This window comes from Palaemon carinicauda, chromosome 18, assembly GCF_036898095.1.
Source record: "Palaemon carinicauda isolate YSFRI2023 chromosome 18, ASM3689809v2, whole genome shotgun sequence".
In the NCBI taxonomy this organism is placed as follows: domain Eukaryota; kingdom Metazoa; phylum Arthropoda; class Malacostraca; order Decapoda; family Palaemonidae; genus Palaemon; species Palaemon carinicauda.
This window is the reverse complement of record NC_090742.1, coordinates 6,973,988-6,994,349: the sequence shown is the minus strand read 5'-3', so window position 1 is coordinate 6,994,349 and position 20,362 is coordinate 6,973,988. Positions and strand designations below refer to the sequence as shown.

Sequence of the window (20,362 nt, the reverse complement as noted above, 5' to 3'; positions counted from 1 at the left end):
TAGATGTGTGTAGGCTCCGACATGCTTCCCTTCTGGGGGAGAGCCTGTTTGAGCCTCAAGACATGGATCGAACGGCTGAGAGGTGGAGGAAATCCAGCACGGACTCCCTCCTCCACAGGGCCCTTACAACTCGGCCCTATAAGCCTCCAGCCCCGCCACAACAGCAGCAACAGCCTCGTAAGGCTCCCAAACAGGCACCGGCAGCTAAGAAAGTGGTGTCTAAGCCCCAGCCCTTTCCAGCCAAGGTCAAGAGGGGCGGTAAGTCCTCCAGGGGAGGCAAGACTCCTAGGGGTGGCGGCCGCGGCCGCAAGCCCTAGGGGTGGCAGTCCCCCTGCGTGTCCACCTGTGGGGGGATGCCTTCAGCTTTGCGTCCGCAGGTGGCAGCAACACGGGGCCGATGCTTGGACGGTCTCTGTGATCGGCCAAGGTTATCGCGTCCCGTTCACAACATCTCAACCTCCCCTGACAGCGAATCCAGTGTCGTTGAGCTCCTATGCCACGGGATCGGCAAAGGGGCTGGCCCTTCAGGCCGAAGTCGAGACCATGCTCGAGAAGGGTGCTCTCCAGGAGGTCGTGGACGGCTCCCCAGGCTTCTTCAGTCGACTCTTTCTTGTAGAGAAGGCTACTGGAGGCTGGAGACCCGTCATCGATCTCTCGGCTCTGAACAGGTTTGTCAAACAAACCCGGTTCAGCATGGAGACAGCAGACACGGTCAGACTTGCGGTGAGACCACAAGACTTCATGTGTACACTGGATCTAAAGGAAGCGTACTTCCAGATCCCAATCCATCCGTCTTCCAGGAAGTACCTGAGATTCTGCCTAGACAACAAGATCTACCAGTTCAAGGTGCTGTGTTTCGGTCTCTCCACAGCTCCTCAGGTGTTCACCAGAGTGTTCACCCTGATTTCATCTTGGGCGCACAGGAACGGCATTCGTCTCCTTCGTTACCTGGACGATTGGCTGATCCTAGCAGACTCGGAGTCGACCCTTCTTCGGCACCGAGACAGGCTTCTGGATCTTTGCCAGGATCTGGGGATCGTGGTAAACCTCGAGAAGTCCTCTCTGCAGCCGTCCCAACGACTAGTTTATCTAGGCATGCTAATAGACACCAATCTCCACAAAGCCTTTCCATCAGACGACCGGATAGCAAGGCTGAGGAGGGTGGCGGAACCTTTCCTCAGGCGAAAAGAACTCCCCGCCCAATCGTGGTTGCGTCTCTTAGGCCACCTATCCTCCCTGGTCCGTCTGGTTCCAAACAGCGGCCTCAGGATGAGATCCCTTCAATGGCGGCTCAAGTCCCGGTGGAATCAAGGATCCGATTCCCCGGACATTCTGATCCCAATGGGGTCTCTGGAACAGACGGACTTGCGGTGGTGGCTGGCCGACGAGAACCTGCGGAAGGGAGTGAGTCTTCTCGTCCTCCCCCCGGAATTGACTCTGTTTTCGGACGCGTCAAAGGAAGGGTGGGGGGCGCACGTTCTGAACCAGAGGGCCTCAGGCCTTTGGTCAGAATCAGAAAAGTGCCTACACATCAACCTGCTAGAATTGAAGGCCGTCTTTCTGGCTCTTCAGCAGTTCCAACGGTCCCTGGCGGGTCACTCTGTGGTGGTGATGAGCGACAACACCACGGTAGTGGCTTATATCAACAAGCAGGGAGGCACTTTTTCGCAACAGCTATCCCATCTTGCAGTAGAGACTCTGAGGTGGACCGAAACCCACTCGATAACACTATCAGCTCGCTTCATTCCTGGCAAGAGGAATGTGCTCGCCGACAGTCTGAGCAGGGCTTCGCAGATAGTGAGTACCGAGTGGTCTTTGGATCCTCAGATAGCCAACAAAGTCCTGACTTTGTGGGGTTCCCCGACTGTGGACTTGTTCGCGACAGCCTTGAACTTCAAGCTGCCCCTGTACTGCTCACCAGTCCCGGACCCCAAGGCACTCTGGCAAGATGCTTTCCAGCAACGGTGGGACAACATCGACGTGTACGCCTTCCCACCATTCTGTCTGATGAGAAGGGTGCTCAACAGGACCAGACTATCGGTCAACTGTTCCATGACTCTGGTAGCTCCGCTATGGCATCACGCGGAATGGTTTCCGGACCTTCTGCAACTCCTGACGGAACTCCCAAGGGAGCTTCCTCCACGACACGAGCTTCTCAGACAACCCCACTCCGGCGTCCCTCACAGGGCCGTAGCCTCGCTTCGGCTTCACGCCTGGAGACTATCCAGCGTCTCCTCGCGGAGAGAGGCTTTTCGCAACAGGTTGCGGAGAGAATGTCTCGGCACCTGCGAAGGTCCTCTGAGGGAGTCTACCAAGCAAAGTGGAGAGTCTTTTGTGGTTGGTGTCGTGGAAGGGGTATCTCTCCACTCGATGCCACTATTCCAGCAATAGCGGACTTCCTCGTGTATCTGCGAGAAGAAATGCTCCTTTCTGTCTCGGCAGTGAAAGGCTATCGCTCAGCCTTAAGCTTGGCCTTCAGATTGAAGGGTGTGGATATATCTTCATCGCTAGAACTCTCTTTACTCATACGTAGCTATGAGCTTACCTGCCCCCAGTCGGAAGTGAGACCCCCTCCTTGGAACGTGGTTCGAGTCCTCAGGTCTCTTAAGAGACCTCCCTTCGAGCCATTACGCCAGGCCTCCGATCGCCACCTGTCTTGGAAGACGGCTTTCCTACTCGCCTTGGCTTCGGCCAAGCGAGTTAGTGAACTTCATGGTCTCTCGTACGACATCGCCCATTCAAGGGGATGGGGGGAGGTAACGTTCAGGTTCGTCCCTGAGTTTGTGGCCAAGACTCAGAATCCTGGAGTGCCGGATCCTCGGTTCGACTCTTTCAGGATCGCGAGTCTCCGTTCTGTAACAAACGACCCAGACCAGCTGCTACTATGTCCAGTGAGGTGTCTGAGGCACTACTTGAAGAGAACGGCTGCAGTCCGTCCTCATGTGCGAGCTTTGTTTGTGAGCACAGGCAGGACAAAGAGGAGGGTCACCAGGAACACCATCTCAGCTTGGATTCGAAGGGTTATCCACCATGCCCTGAATCCTGACCCTCCTCCGTCACGTCGCCCTCGGGCCCACGATATTAGGGGTATTGCTACATCCCTGGCCTTCAAGAGAAACTTCTCTGTGACGCAGGTACTTCAAGCTGGGGTCTGGAAGTGTCAAACGACCTTCACAGCCCACTACCTGCAAGACGTGACCCACAGGAGCCTCGATACGTTTTCTATCGGCCCTGTGGTGGCTGCACAACAGCTGGTCTAACCTCAGGCTCCTTTTTGGACAAGTAGCAGTAGGTTGAGGGCGTTGTTACCCGGTCTTAGTTTGCGTGAATGAAAGAGTATGTCTGACCCTTACTTCTTTCTTCATTCTCCCCTCTCTTAGGGAAGCAGCATCCTGGTCCTCGCATAGCTGACCTCGACCTCTGCAGGTAACCCATGCTTCTTTGTGCTCCTAGTATTAAGCTTAATACTGTTGCGTCTCCCATACCCTGACAAGGTGGTATGGGGAACGTCCTATCCTAGAATTCCTATCTGAAGGTCTCAAGGTCAACTTCATAGGACGAGTCACACTCTCCTTATCACACTGCCTATGTAGGCGACTCGTTCCTAGCGATGCTAGGAACTTGTGAGGTACAGGGGCTCCCTCTCTCTAGTGCTGCTCACTGAGGGATCGAGCCTCCGGGCAAGCCGAAGTCAGTAAGGCTGGGGACTTTCCACCCTTCCTAAGGGGTAAGTCACCCTCTGTAAATAGCGTGGTTTGTATTTCGGTTACGGAACAAATGACAAATTCGAAGATAATTTGTATTTTTCCTAACCATACAAACCTTAGCTATTTACACTTATGTGCCCGCCATCCCTGACCCCCAAGTCAAGTCCTACTTCTAAGTGAAGTGAAGCAAGTCACCGGTGTGTGGAGGGGGGAGGGGTAGCAAGCTACCCTTCCCCACCCCCCGCTAACTAGCGCGGGGGTAATTAACCCTCGTTAAAACTATTGGTTCGTCATTTCAGCTGCGCTAAAAGGTAAACCCTCTGTAAATAGCTAAGGTTTGTATGGTTAGGAAAAATACAAATTATCTTCGAATTTGTCATATTTACATGGGGTATTACTTTCAGCGTAGCTGAAATGACGAGCCATTAGATTTTTAACAAGGGTTAACGACCCTCTCGCTAGTTAGCGAGGGGGTAGGGGAGGGGTAGATAGCTACCCCTCCCCCCTCACACACCGGTGAACTGATTCACTTCACTTTTGGCTCGGGTGATGATCAGACCTGTCTGTCTCACCCTCGCATTTTTGACAGCCTTAATTTGTTTGCTTTTTCTTACAGCATGTGTGCTTGGAAGTTGGCCTCCATCCATCCTGCGGAAGTGCCCTGGACTTCCCGACCGCCCTTGTGGAACGTTCATGTCGGCGGTCGAGACCGACCCTCACTCCTTATGTCCATACTGCTGAGGTCAACGGTGTGAAAGAGATAAAACTTGTAGTGAGTGCAGGGAGTGGTCTTCCTCCCAGTGGGAGAGGTTTTCCCGGCGACGTAAGAAGAAGTCTAAGCGTGACCTTTCTCCTTCAAGGGCTGCCTCTAAGAAGGAAGGTTCCAAAGACTTCTTCCGTTGCCCGAACCTCCTCCGAAGCTCCCACTCGATCGGTCTCTCGCAAGGGGCCGTCGAGTGGTAGCGTAGGCCTTTCTGTTGTTGACCAACCTCGGGGTTCGGGAGAGGGAGTTGCCTCCCATAGCGAGGCAGCTCCTCCTCCTCCACCTCCGGGGGAGGATTTTGATGTTGATGATTCTGCGTCTAACAATGATCTTTTGCAGCTTTGGGCTTCCTTGGGGCTTAAGGGCTCGCCCTCCAGGGAAGCCCTGTCTGACCTGATCCAGTTGGGTGCAGCTGTCAAACAGTCGCCGGTAATAGCAGAGGTTGATCCCCTGTCTATTGTCGACGTTGTTGTGGCAGAGGCTTCCGACGGGTCGGGCCAAACCCCTGCTGTTGTTGCGGATGTTGCTGAAGGCTCAGTTCCCCCCTCCGAAAATCCTTCGAGGGAGGAGTTGGGTCCAACGGTCTCTCCTGCGGGTGATTCTCCCCCCCGGGGGAGTTCATTGACGGAGATTCCTCTTCGGAGGACCGACGATGGTGTTGCTGCCCCTCGAGGTCGTCTTCGCCGTAAGGCTCGCCCTCCTCTTCGCCGTAGAGGCCTTCCCTCCCCTTACAAAGGGGTTAGGAGGCGCCTCTTCGGTTCTTCGCCTTCGACGTCCCCCGCAGAGGAGCCTCCTCGACCTGAGCAGACTGTTACAGCCGCATCTATAGACCTCTCAGCTGATCGTTCGCGATCTCCAACGCCTGCCAGACCTGCTAGCCTTCCTTTTCCGTTTGCGGACGCAGATGCGCTGTGGGCGCCTACGCATCCCGTTTTCCAACGGGCACCGGTCCCTTCGGGGCACAAGGGCTTATCTCCCACTGAGACTAAGTCCCTTAAGCTCCTGGTGTTACCTGCGCACCCACGTTCTACTGCGCGCTCGCACGCTGTAGCGCGCAAGCGCTCTCCTGCTGTGGACCCTTCAGACTCTTCGCGCCCCACATCTTCTCGCTGTAGATCTCCTTCCCGCCAGCGCTCTACTACGCGTCAGCGCTCTACTACGCGTCAGCGCTCTCCTGCTCGTCAGGGATCTCCTGTGCGCCAGCTCTCACCTGCTCGCCAGCGCACATCTGCGCGCCCCGTTCCTGCTGTGCGCCTTGCACGCCCACGTACTCCTGAGCGCCCACGATCACCTGCGCGCCCTGGTCCTGATGCGCGCCAACGTTCGCCCGCGCGTCCACGATCTCTGGATCTGGGTGCAGGCAAGGAGGCTGTTCCTTTGCCCCCTCGCCGTCAATCTCCTTCGCGTCCGCAGACCCCGCCCACGCGCCAGCCTTTGCCTGCGCGCCATCGCGCGCACTCTCCTGTGCGCTCTCCTAGACCTGGTCGAGTCTCTGCGCACCCGCGCACCCACGAGAAGTCTCCGGTGCGAGCCCGCGAGCGTTCGCCTTTACGCGCAACTTCACCTTCTGGTCCTGCAGCCCAACTGATAGCTCCCGACCATGCCGCTACGCGTCAGCGATCTCCTGTGCGCTCGCGCGATCCTTCGCCTGCGCGCAAGCGCTCTCCAACGCGCCCACGCGCCCTTACAGCAGCGCGTACTTCCAGATCATCGTCGTCACGTTCTCCACCCCGTAAGCGCAGAGCAGCGCCCTTGCAGGAGGAGGAAGATTCTTCAGAGAGGTCTAGGCAACACTCTTCTTCTTTTCAGGCAGGCCCTGTGGTATCCACTCCTAAGGATCGCCCGATCCCCTTCCCTCCAGCGGGAGTCGCTGACACCGAGTCTGTCAGCCGTCAGCCTTGGTTCGGGTCTCTGATCAAAGCGGTCGTCCAGGCTGTTAAGCCGGCCCTTGCTGATCTAGGCCTCAAACCAACGGCAGCCTTGTCCCTGCTGAAGAGAAGGAAAGGAGTGGACTTCGTGGTGACTTCTCCTAGGGTCAAACTGGCTCCCAAGAAGTCCGTCAGGAAGGCCCCTTCCCCCCATCAGACGGTTTCTCCTTCCCCTGTGGACGAAGCCTTTCTGTCCTCAGGAGAGTCCAGCGAGGTGGGACATTCTCCCACGGCATCAATGGGAGGAACCCCACCTCGAGTAGGAGAATTGTCTCGTGTGGGAGCAGCAAGGAACCCTCAGACTTCTTTACTAGAGTCCTGTATCCCTCCTAGGAGGGAGCCCAAGGACTCGAAGACCGTCCCTAAGTCTTCATCCCGAATTCGACCAGAGCCAACAAGACCCCAGGAGAATGTCCGCGTGTCCCCCCAAGTAGAGTAGCTGGGGACAGGAGACTTTGCTGCCAGTCCACAAGGAGGAGAGCTGCATGAGTCGGAGCATGCCTTCTGGCAGGTCCTGAGTCTGATGAGGCAACTCAACAGGTTCGAGGACCCGGAGACCGCCCCTCGCGAAGGCTAGGATACGGTTCTGGACCAAGTCTACGGCACTCAAAAACCTCCGAAGGCCAGTGCGGCTCTGCCCTGGTCCCAGGGGGTTAAGAGCGCCAGAGACAAGGTTGAGAGCCAGCTCTCCGAACTCGCCTCCTCCAGCCGTTCCCCTGCCGACAACAAACTCCTCCCACCTCCTCGCGTGTAGCAAAGGAGGTACTTCGAGATCATGGGGGAGTCTTGTTTAGCTCTTCCTCTCCACCATTCTGTGGAAGAGCTCTCCAGGGGAATTTCTCTCGAGAAACTCTCCACCCGGAAGGTGACATTCTCGGCTACAGAGATCTTGAGCCAGGAGAAGGTCGCAAAGTGTGCCATGCAGGCCACTTCGTGGCTGGATGTCTGGCTGGGGTCTCTGGGCATACTGTTGCGATCCGAGGACCTGTCCAAGGAGAGCACCAGGAAGGCCATGGAGACTTTTCTCCTCATGGGCACGCGCACCATCGAGTTTCTAGCTCACCAAGTTTCGAACTTGTGGGCAAACTCGATCTTGAAGCGTCGTGATGCGGTGACCGAGAGGTTCCATGCGAAGGTCCCAGCCGTGGATGTCTGCAAGCTCAGACACTCTTCCATCCTTAGAAAGAGCCTGTTTGAGCCCAAGGATGTGGAACGGACAGCTGAGAGGTGGAGGAAGTCGAATCACGATTCTCTCCTCCAAAGGGCTCTTACATCCAGACCCTACAAGCCTCCAGCACCTCAACAACAACAGCCTCGTCAGTCTAGGACATTGAAACCGGCTCCGGCAGCAAAGGCAAAGGTGTCCAAACAGCAGCCCTTTCCCGTCAAGGACAGGAAGGGTGGGAAGTCCTCCAGGGGAGGCAAGAATCCTAGAGGGAGCGGCCGAGGCCGCAAACGCTAGGATTGGCAATCCCCCTGCGTGTCCACCAGTGGGGGGATGCCTGCAGAGTTGAGCGTTCAGGTGGCAGCAACTCGGGGCCAATTCCTGGACGATCTCTGTGATCAACCAAGGATATCGCGTCCCGTTCACGACATCTCTTCCTCCCCTGACAGCGAATCCAGTGTCGTTGAGTTCCTATGCCATGGGATCGGCAAAGGGGCTAGCCCTTCGGGCAGAAGTCGAGACCATGCTCAAGAATGATGCTCTCCAAGAGGTCGTCGACGGCTCCCCAGGCTTCTTCAGTCGACTCTTTCTTGTAAAGAAGGCGTGTGGAGGCTGGAGACCCGTCATCGACCTCTCAGCACTGAACAAGTTTGTCAAACAAACTCCGTTCAGCATGGAGACAGCAGAGACGGTCAGACTTGCAGTGAGACCGCAAGACTTCATGTGCACACTGGATCTAAGGGACGCGTACTTCCAGATCCCAATCCATCCGTCTTCCACGAAGTACTTGAGATTCAGCCTAGACAACAAGATCTACCAGTTCAAGGTGCTGTGATTCGGTCTCTCCACAGCACCGCAGGTGTTCAGAGTGTTCACCCTGATATCTTCGTGGGCACACAGGATCGGCATCCGTCTCCTTCGCTATCTGGACGACTGGCTGATCTTGGCAGACTCGGAGTCGACCCTTCTTCGACACCGAGACAAGCTTCTGGGACTTTGCCAAGATCTAGGGATCATGGTAATTCTCGAGAAGTCTTCTCTGCTTCCATCTCAACGACTGGTATATCTAGGCATGATATTGGACACCAATCTCCACAAAGCCTTTCCATCAGATGACAGGATAGCAAGGCTGAGGAGGGTCGCAGAACCTTTCCTCAGACGGGAAGAGCTTCCAGCCCAATCTTGGTTACGTCTTCTCGGTCACCTGTCCTCCCTGGCCCGTCTAGTTCCAAACGGCCACCTCAGGATGAGATCCCTGCAATGGCGGCTCAAGTCCCGGTGGAATCAGGGCCACGATTCTCCGGACTTTCTGGTCTCCATAGGGCCTGCGGAACGGACGGACCTGCAGTGGTGGTTGACCGACGGAAACCTTCGAAAGGGAGTGGATCTTCTCGTCCTCCCCCCGGATTTGATGCTGTTATCGGACGCGTCAAAAGAAGGGGGGCCCCACGTTCTGAACCACAGGATCTCAGGCCGGTGGTCAGAATCAGAAAAGTACCTCCACATCAATCTGCTAGAGATGCAGGCCGTATATCTGGCCCTTCAACAGTTCCAACAGACCCTGGCGGGTCACTGTGTGGTGGTGAGGAGCGACAACACCACAGTAGTGGCTTATATCAACAAGCAGGGAGGTACTTATTCACAACAGCTATCCCATCTTGCAGTAGAGATTCTGAGATGGGCCGAAGTTAACTCGATACCAATATCAGCTCGCTTCATTCCGGGCAAAAGGAATGTGCTCGCCGACAGTCTGAGCAGAGCTTCACAGATAGTGAGTACCGAGTGGTCTGTGGATCCTCTAGTAGCCAACAAAGTCCTGACTTTGTGGGGTTCCCCGACAGTGGACTTGTTCGCGACAGCCTTGAATTTCAAGCTGCCGCTGTACTGCTCCCCAGTCCCGGACCCCAAGGCACTCTGGCAAGATGCCTTCCAACAACGGTGGGACAACATCGACGTGTACGCCTTCCCACCGTTCTGTCTGATGAGAAGGGTGCTCAACAAGACCAGACTATCGGTCAACCTGTCGATGACCTTGATAGCTCCGCTATGGCATCATGCAGAGTGGTTCCCGGACCTTCTGCAGCTCCTGACGGAACTCCCGAGAGAACTCCCTCTACGACACGAGCTACTCAAGCAACCACACTCCAACATCTTCCACAAAGCCATAGCTTCGCTTCAGCTTCACGCCTGGAGACTATCCAGCACCTCCTCACAGAGAGAGGCTTTTCGTAACAATTTGCGGAGAGGATGTCTCGACACCTGCGAAAGTCATCTGCAGGGGTCTACCAGGCGAAGTGGAGAGTCTTCTGTGGTTGATGTCGTGGGAAGGGTATCTCTCCCCTCGATGCCACTATTCCAGCATTAGCGGAGTTTCTTGTATATTTGCGGGAGGAATTGCGCCTTTCGGTCTCGGCGGTGAAAGGCTATCGCTCAGCCTTAAGCCTGGCCTTCAGGCTAAAAGGATTGGACATTTCTTCCTCGCTGGAACTTTCCTTGCTCATACGAAGCTACGAACTTACATGCCCTCAGTCGGAAGTGAGACCTCCTCCATGGAACGTGGTTCGGGTTCTTAGGGCTCTTAAGAGACCTCCGTTCTGATCGTCACCTGACTTGGAAGACGGTGTTCCTGCTCGCTCTAGCTTCTGCCAAGCGTGTCAGTGAACTTCATGGTCTCTCGTACGACGTCGCCCATTCAAGGGGATGGGGGGAGGTAACGTTCAGGTTCGTCCCTGAGTTTGTTGCCAAGACTCAAAACCCTGGGGTTCCGGACCCACGGTTCGACTCCTTCGGGGTTTCGAATCTTCGTTCTGTAAAAGATGACCCAGACCATCTCCTACTATGCCCAGTAAGGAGTCTGAGGCGTTATCTTAAAAGAACAGCTGCAGTCCGACCTCGCGTGCAAGCCCTGTTTGTGAGCACGGGAAGGACGAAGAGGAGTGTCACCAAGAATACCATTTCAGCCTGAATTTGAAGGGTCATCCATCATTCCCTGAATCCAGACCCTCCTCCGCCACGTCGCCCTAGAGCACACAATGTCAGAGGCATCGCAATGTCCCTGGCATTCAAGAGAAACTTCTCTGTGACGCAGGTGCTACAAGCTGGGGTCTGGAAGCGTCAAACGACCTTCACAGCCCACTACCTGCAGGACGTGACCCACAGGAGCCTCGATACGTTCTCTATCGGCCCTGTGGTGGCTGCACAACAGCTGGTCTAACCTCAGGTTCCTTAATGGACAGGTAGCAGAAGGTTGAGGGCATTGTTACCCAGTTTTAGACTGCATGAATGAAAAAGTATGTCTGGCCCTTACTCTTTTCTTCATCCTCCCCTCTCTTGGGGAAAGCAGCATCCTGGGTTCTCTGCATAGCTGACCTCAAACCACTGCAGGTAAACCGTGCTTCCTTGTGCTCCTAGTATTAGTATAATACTGTCGCGTCCCTCATACCCTGACGAGGTGGTATTGGGAACGTCCTAACCTAGATTTCCATCTAAAGGACTTCAGGTCAACTTCCTAGGACAAGTCACACTTCTTTCCTTCACACACAAGCTTATGTAGGCCGCACATTCCTTGCTGAGCAAGGAATTTGCGAGGTGCAGGGACTCTTTTTCTCAAGTGCTGCTCACTCGGATTCTGAGTCCCCGGGCAAAGCCAAAGCCAGTAAGGCTGGGACTTTCCACCCTACCTAAGGGTTAAGTTACCCCATGTAAATAGCGTGGTTTGTATTTCGGTTACGGAACAAATGACAAATTCGGAGATAATTTGTATTTTTCCTAACCATACAAACCTTAGCTATTTACACATATTTGCCCGCCAGCCCTGTCCCCCGTGAAGTCCTACCTTTAAGCGAAGTGAGGGGGGAGGGGTAGCTAGCTACCCCTCCCCTACCCCCTCGCTAACTAGCGAGAGGGTAGTTAACCCTCGTTAAAAATCTAATGGCTCGTCATTTCAGTTACGCCGAAAGTAATACCCCATGTAAATAGCTAAGGTTTGTATGGTTAGGAAAAAATCAAATTATCTCCGAATTTGTCATATTACAGTACATTGTAACGTTTTAGATAAATTCTCCATGTCTGTAGCCTTAAAATATTCTATGTAGTGCCTTATGTATACATTAGTGGACATGTACTGTACAGTATAGCACATTGTACTCCAGTCCCGTACCTGCGAGCCTGGCTCACGTGCACTATATTCAGCAGTGCACTTATACGTACAGTATAGGAAAAATCATGCACAACTGAAAGTGTTCATAGGAGTGTAAGGATGTGGTAAAGGTCTGTAATAGTGTGAGGAGGGTTTATAAAGGCTTAAGATTCCATAAATAGCGGAAAATAGGTTTCCTTTCCCTTTTCTCAAAATTTCTTACTTTTTGCGCGGGGGCGGTGGGGTGAGGGTCCTGGATCGTAACCCTCGTGAAAAGTGAGAGATGACATACGTACAGTATACTGGTGTGTGATGACTTGGGTTATATGAAGTTCTTGGTGTGTTCACCCATGGTGCCACATATTGGGTTTATTGGGCATCACAATGGTGGGGTAGATGAGAGAGTGGGGACTGGAATAATTTTTCTTTAGAGGTCAGGAAACTGGAGGCTTTGGTGAATAAAGAATGACTCCCAGGTGAGTATTTGAATGATAAATTTTGTTAAGATTAATTTTTTATTGACTTGTATTTGTTTGTGTATCTAATGAAAGTTTTTATGTCATTAAAAATATATTTTCTTTTATCATTCCAGGAGTTATATAGCGATGTGACAATTGCGTGTAGTGGTAGATTCTTTCCAGTTCATAAATTGGTGCTTTCTGTGTGTAGTGAATATTTTGAGGACATTTTTAAACAAACCACATGCAAACATCCTATTGTCGTTTTGAAAGATATTTTACACGATGATATGGAGGCACTCTTAAACTACATGTATGCTGGAGAAGCCAACGTTGCCCAGAATGATCTAGCCAGGTTGATAAAAGCAGCCGAGTGTCTTAGAATCAAAGGACTAGCTGTTCCTGATGAAGCCCCAGTTGCAAATGAAGGTAAAAGGTGCCATACCGACTCAAGTGACGGAGCCCCTCACACGAAAAGGAGACGTGAGGAGAGTGGTGCACACTTGTCAAAGAACACAAATCACAGTTATACAGAAAGGGCAACTAGTAATCAAAACCAGTTAGAATTCACGCAGAAAGGGACTTCTGAAGTATCTCATACAGATCTGCATAATATACTACCCACAGAATACACCAGACATAATGAAATTGCTGGACCTCTACAAGAACTCAATGGAACTTCAAATGTAACCGAGGTTAGTGAGAGCCATGTGCGTTACCTTATAGATTAAATTTAAGGAAAATATCATCGTCTCAATGTCTCATTTATTATAACTGCACAGTAGTCTGAAGATTTTCTTGAAATTTTAGATACCCTTTTGAAGATATAGAATTTAAACATTTTTATTTTCTAAAATAGTATCACACTCTTTCAGGTTGATTTAGAAAAGCAACCTTTGATAAAAGAAGAAATACCTGAGCCTAAGGTTGAAGAAGATGAAGAAATATCCCACGTAACAGATACGGAAAGGAATGTTACGTATCCATCAAATTCTGTTGACAAAAGACAGCAAGACGTCGGTGTTGACTTGTTTGACCCGCAGCTTTTGTCGACATCACATTCTCAGAATGTTGTTCAGGATATAATGGTTCAGGGTGTTGCAGGGCCTTCTGCTGTTGCTGTTGTGAGTAATTAGTTTACATTTTTTAATATTTGGTAATTATTTAGTAAATTTTATCAGTTCCTACCAAGTTATTTTGTAAATTTGGAGTGTTTTCTGTGCATTTAATGATTTGTTAATAGAAAAGCTTAAAATCTTTGATATACTGTATGTAACAGAACAACCACAAATCTTTTTAAATGTGCTTCAAGAATTTATATGGAGTGCAAACTATTAGTAAAGTGTTTTTCTTTTTAAGTTAGCTCATTTCCAGAACTAAAACTACTATTTACATGCAAAACTAGAGTTTTTATTTTATTTTAACATGATACAAGGTTATGTATCCATCTTTCTTCAAAGCCTGTTTAGTTTTGAAATTTTATCAATCTTATTGTGAATTTATCATTTTGAGATTTTGATTAAAACTTTCATTTCACATATTTTTTCCTGATTATAATTTCTTAATCTTTTGCTCTTCTGAATGTCTTTGCCTCCTGGGTCCTGGCTATGGTTCCAAATGCCATCCATATAGACTGTATCCTTAAAAGACGTCAGTTTCTTTTGTTCGAGTTTTACTTTTTTCTAGTTGACCAGCTCTTGAAAGCATAATTCTTCAATCTCCAGGATGCTCTGTTCTTATGTAAGAAGAGTAGTTTCATATACACTTTGTTTTTCAGGTTTGTGAGATTGTATCAAAATTATTTGTTTACTTTTCCTTTTTCTATTTAGGTTTTTGGCATCTCTTAACATTTTTGGGGTTAGTTTGATTATCTTTTTGTTTCGCATTATCAAAATCAGTCACTATATTGTATTTATGCTTTGCTTTTGTTTAAATATTTTTCATCATTGTATAATATTTATGTTGAGATGTGTTTCATGATCCATTTTGTTTTGACATAGTATAAAATGCATGCTTTTTTTTCACAATAAGGCAGTAAGGAGAAAACTTATAGAGGATATTTTCTCTTGACCAAAGCTCTTATTTGAGTTGTCTTATTCTCCATGCAGCTGTGCAAAGTAGACCACCTTTATTAAATGTGAATATTTTTGATAGATGCATTTCTTCTGAGAAGTGGCAGAAGAGAGAAAAAATGCATTTGTTCCTTCACGAATACAAACCATCAGTCTTTAGTGTGGGAGTATGAGTTCAGTGAAGTTCACATCAAGGATCAAAGACCTCACTTAAGTTGCTATGGTAGAAACTAATTCAGAAGGCTTTGGACTGATTGAATTCACCTCATAGTTGATTTTACAGGCTTAGGGTGGGATCCCGTCTCTTCTTCCCGTTGATCCCACATTGTCTACGTCGAAAGTGACTTTGCCTGTGGAGAGACTCAAGACTTCGAGCACAGTTTTCTCAGCTGTCAAGTCCCATTGGTGCTTCTTTGTAGGTACCTAGTTCCCTAATACTCAGGCTTCCTCAAATTCTGAGATGTTGGAAAAGTACAGTAGATTGGTTCTGTTTGATGAAAAGGCAGTGATCTTATAGCACACCTGTCAGTGAACCAGTAGGTCAACTGAGCCCAGAATAGGAGGGATGCTGCTGTTTCCTGATTCCCCAGGCAAGCTGTACAAAGGCGATGTCAGGATTGAGGAATGGCCCAGTGCTGAAAGCTACTTCTCTGTTTCCTCAGAGGAACATAGAAGCAATGGTGGAGAATTGGAGGAAAGCTAGCTCCCTCATCGACCTCCACTGCACAGTTACCATAAAGGGCCTCGGCCCTTCAATGACAGCTGCAGCGAGTTCTGTCACACCTTCAGGATCATCTTTGAAGAAAGGTCTGACTGCCCTTAAAGCCCAATCTGGACTTCTAGCTGCATCTTCCGTTACGAAAGGTGTGGACAGTGCTCCAGCCTTTCACTCCCTAGCTCCTACCTAGCCAGTTTAGGAGGGGTGGTAGAAGTAAGAAGGGAGGAAGGGGATGATTTTGTCTTGGCTTGGGCCCCCTCGAACAGGATACTTTTATGGAGGTATCTTGTTGACTGGCTGATTCTGGCCTCTTCTAGGAGGCAGTTGCTTCAGGGTCGAGACCAGCTAGTCTCTTTTCGTCACCATCTGGACATTGTGATAAATCAAGAAAAGTCAAGTCTCACAGCCAAGCAGATGATGAAGTACCTGGGCAGTCTTTCCATCATACAATCCCATCAGCAGGCTCAGAGAGGTGGTGGTCCCACACCTGTTCAAGTTAAAACTCATGGCTCGGCAGTAGCAATGTTTTTTGGGACATCTTTCCGTTTTGGAGAAACTCTTTTCACAGGCAGTTGCTTCACTGGTGTCTGAAGCGTCACTGGTCGGCAGCCAGTGTTATCCCAGCTCATCTTGTTCCCGAGGAACAAGAGGTATGTTATGACCTTCCCTGGTGGCTGAATGACAAAAACCTCACCTACTGAGATGCGTCTGTCCTTAGATGCATCCAAGGATGGGTGTGACACACACCAGGAGAACCAAGTTGCTTCAGAAGTGGGGTCCCCGGAAGAAAACATCTGTATATTAACTTGTTGGAAATGTGTGTCGATCCTAGCAGTGCAAGCTGTCCAAAAAAGTTTGATAAGAGTTATCAGTAGTTTTCATGAATGACAACACTACAGTCATAGCATAAGTCGAAAAGCTAAGAGGGACAGTCTTGTGCATTCTTTATAAGTGGAAAAAGGTAGTGCACATCTAGGCAGTAGATAACGCTGTAGAGCTGTCCGCGAGGTTTATTCCAAGTAAGAGGAATTTTCTAGCAGAACACACTCAGCCACAAGGGGTAGGATGTAGATTCAGAGTGGTCCCTACATTTTTGCATGGTGGAAAGGTTTATTGCTCTCAGGGGATCACTTGCAATCGACCTGTTCGCCATGTGGCTGAACAGGAAACTCCCAGCATTCTGCTCCTCCATTCCAAACCCTTGGGCAGCATTCGAGGATGTCTTTCAATACCTTTGGAACAACTTTCACTTCTGCCTGACTTGCCTAATGATTTGTGGGTGCATCAATAGTATTGTAGACCAAGCGTTTATCAGAACACAGTTTGAGGCAATCAAAATCAGACAGGCTGGGACTTCTTATAGTAAACTTTCCTTTCTTATGAGTGTATTCCTTTGTTCTTTTTTTCTTTTTTTTTGCAGACAGAAAGACCAATTACTTATTAAGTTTGAGACAATATATTAGGGTTTGTAAGATTCTTCTGTATCATTGCCTTTAGTTACTGGATTTCATGTTGCAAAATGCTATCAGAATTTGAAATAGTAGAACTGGTGAGCTCAGGTACATTATCCTTTCCTTGGCTTATGTTTCTGGACCAAGCACTAGTGCTCAGCTGGTGTGTGTAGGGATGAAAGGTCTAGTTACAACTTAGTGAAGTACAAAACTAATTTCACAAAACGTTTTGGGTTCTTTGCCAATAGTAGTACTGTACATAGGATACCTGAGGTATTGTTTGTACTGTTAGCACAGGATTATGGAGGGTGGAGAGCTTACAGTTTTCTCTCATTTTGTTGTGAAAACTACATGGTAGTTTGGTAGGGAGTTTTGATACGATACTAAACAAAGGTAAAGTATAGAAACCTTGCTGAGCATTCCATATTCATGGTGAACGTGTAACATTGATAATGGTAAGGTTTATAAGAAAAGATTGATTAGGTTGGTTTTAATATAGTTTTATTTTAGAGTTATATTCTATCTTTCTTTTTCATATACCCACATCTGATGAAGTGTGAGAGTCAGCATAATGACTACCAGGTAAGATTCAATTAAATAAACATAATTTTGCTAATGAAATTTATTCAAATACATGGTTGTCATTCAAGTCCCTCCCTACTTCCCAGTTATAGTGATGCCAAGAGAGATTTTTAAAGTTATGTATTTGTCTATGATGAAGTTCTTAGGAGTAATGGTCGGTTATGTGTTTACCTGGTGGTGCCACCTATCTGGTCAGCTGGGCATCACTGGATCACCCATTAGGTCTACTGGGGAGAGGGAGAAGAGAGAGAGAGTGGGATACATTGTTTTAATTAAAGGTCAGGAAGCCAATGGCTTTGATGATTAAAGCATAATGACTACCTGGCAAGTTTTCTTTTTATAAATTTTATCATTAAAGCTACATAAATTTGTCTTTATAAAGCTGAGGTCCATTTCTTCTGACCAGCTTTGCAGGCATCAGTAAACTTTAAAAGAGGTATGGATAGAACTCATGGTTGGGTTTGTGTTAGAAACTAGGAGTACTGTACAGTACAACGGAAATATGCATATTCGTAGTCTTCCAAAGCAGACTTTGATGCATGCACTGGTACTACTGTCACAGAAGCTTATTACTCTGAAAGTAACTTCACTGGTTTCAGTGGAAATATTTTTTTTAATGGTCCGCATTGTATGTATTCACCATTCATGTTCCATGCTTTGTGATCCCAGTCAATATCTGCAGTACGATAATTTGTTATTACAAATTCTGACGTCTCTTCTCGAGACTTTCTAAGTTTGAAGTATTTTGCGTGATGTATAATAAAATTGAAGGGAATACAATTGCAACATTATTGTTTACAGTATAGTCCTCATTATCAACTAGTATGTCAAGTTTTCCCTATACAAGGCTAGACAATAAATAAGTCATCCCTCTGGGCTTCTGTCTTATACATTTACTGCTTGAATTTGCATTTAGTCAAGATCTTTATTTAGGCTATTTCTCCATGATTTTGTTGCCATCTTGCTTATATATCTACTGCCTGTCTGACTAACTGTTCTTCTCCCTTGTTAAGAAATAAGAAAGTTATTGATTATCATAAATTTTATATAAATTCAAATTTCATAATTTTCTAACTGAAATAAGTGATATATCCAAAAGAAAATTATTCATGCATATGATAGTAACATAAAAACTATCAAATTTAACATTTTTACCTTTATCTTATAGAGCGAGAGAGATAATTTTTTTATAACAATACAAATTACAATATTTTTCATCATGCATTTCATGTTATCAAATATTAATCAACGGATCTATTTTTGGGCTCAGGCCATGTCGTTGTGATGGAAGTTCCTTCATTAGTAGCTTCCTAGGTATATTTGACTACAGTGATATATCCCAGAGAATTTACCAAAGGTATCCAGAATTCTAACTCCTGGAGCGAATATCCCTTAAAATTTTAAAAGGGATATCGCGTAATATCAGAGGACGTATTCTTGACACGTCCCATGGCTATCTACACCCCCAATAGCGCTTTCGCTTCGAGGGGAAAGAGTGGCAAGAATAAGGAGAGTCGTTAAAGAGACAACGCTCTTGACACTCCTACTGTACTGTAAATAGTGCGCCAAATTGCCACCGCGAGGCGCCACCAAGCCATTCTTTGTAGCTTTGTAGGTGTTGCAGATACAGTACCATAGGGAGGGATTCATTATCCTTTTGTCAAAAAAAGGGTGGGTCCATCAGGACGACATGGCTACCTCACCCAAAAATAGATTTTTTGCTTCGCTCAAAATCCATTTTTTGGGGCTCAGGCCATGTCGTCGTGATGGAAGTTTACCAGAGCATTAATGTATCTGTGGATTTTCAATAGTGCCATTCATCTCGAGATGAATCTTTCCTTTTGGTCTTCTAGACCTAGAGACACTTGACGTTACCATTATACATCAATCAGCTGATCATGAAATATGTCAGTGCTTCCTGCCCCCTACAGGGAAGAGTCTGGGCAGACTCAAGGAAAAAAACCCGAGGATTGTGAGCTCAAGGAAACAATCTAGCAAACAGTTTGTATATTAGTATCATCATATACGTCGTAAAGCATAGTTTGTACTTGGATGGTATGGATCTGTGCATGTTACTGGTACCTCCCAGGTCTGTTGTTAAAGAGACGGACAGGTTTATGTACATGTAGGAAACCTTAAACAGTAAAATGAACAGTCTAGTAAAATAAGTTCTTACCTGTTTGTTTGGAACAATAGGAATCTTAGGTCCGTTATTATCTTAAATATTAAAAGAATCAAGGATGCTCTGACTTTATACATAAACTGGAATGTTTGGGGCGAAAGAGACGCAAAGATTCGTTCTATTGTTTATTACAATAAAATTTAGAAATCATAGATGTAATCAATTACTGTACATATTACACTGAACAATTCTGCATAGAAGCATAAACAGTAATAACAGAAAATAAAATCAGTTTCATCTGAAAAGGAAACACCAGCCACTCTATGGGAAATATAAGAATTTCACTAAGCATTCTGTTGTTACTAGGAACACTGTGCATATAGGTATGCCTGGCACTTGTGTCAGTCTGTTATGCTTAAAGTCACCCGTGTGAATAGAACAGTCTATAGTGTCATCACTAAACACAATACTCAACATGATATGACTTGAAAGTTTATCATGTACACCCTTCACTAAAAGTCCCAAATAGTGCACTGTTCTTCGCAGTAATCAAGCGGCAGGTTTTATTACACTGCCCGCCGCCACCACATGAAATTTAATTTCTTGTAATTGCTTCGCGTAGTGCTTGAAGAAAACTCTGGACGACTTCCATCCAGTATAAGTACGAAGGCTTTCAAACGACATCGTCTGAAAGAAATTCAGAGACGAGGCAACTTTTCTTGGATCATGACCTGCGGGTGTACTGTCTGGATCCGCTCTGCGTATAAAGTAGGTGATTTTCGCCCTTATCTGTTTCAAGGATAACGTTGAACCGGAAGTCTCTCCCCTGAAAAGCTGACCTCCCAAGTCTGAAGTTCTACGAAGATAGACCTTTAGGCATTCCACTGGGCAGAGGGATGCTTCTTCCTTCAGAGGGCAGATTCTCCAGGGACCTCATCTCTTAGTGGGCAGCTCGTTCTTGGCGAGAAACGTCGGGTCCGGAAAGAGGTTCAGTTCTCCGTTGTCTGTGAACTGAATGTGGCCATCATCCCTCGAGAGGGCCACTATTTTGCTAACTCTGGCTCCCGAGGCTAGTGCAGATAAGAATATCACCTTTTGAGTCAAGTCTTTCAGCGAGCAATCCTCATTGTTCAGGGTTGATGCTAAGTGAAGAACCTTATCCAAAGACCATGAAATGGGCTTAGGAGGAGCTGCAAGGCCAAAGTTTAGCACAGGCTTTAGGAATCTTGTTGAAGATCTCATTGGAAAAGTCTACCTG

The 20,362-nt window shown here is 48.0% G+C and overlaps 1 protein-coding gene across 4 annotated transcripts in view; it reads left to right on the top strand.

The window, feature by feature from the left end:
• LOC137657597 (longitudinals lacking protein, isoforms H/M/V-like) overlaps positions 1–20,362 on the top strand; it is an 82,009-nt gene that overhangs the window by 39,105 nt on the left and 22,542 nt on the right. For 2 of the 4 annotated variants that reach the window (XM_068391952.1, XM_068391954.1), the window contains exons 3-5: positions 12,294–12,854; positions 13,035–13,283; positions 16,956–16,982. In XM_068391952.1, the coding sequence (XP_068248053.1) occupies positions 12,294–12,854; positions 13,035–13,283; positions 16,956–16,982 (837 nt within the window). The remainder of the gene's footprint in view (positions 1–12,293; positions 12,855–13,034; positions 13,284–16,955; positions 16,983–20,362) is intronic. The other 2 variants (XM_068391953.1, XM_068391955.1) reach the window with 1 other exon arrangement.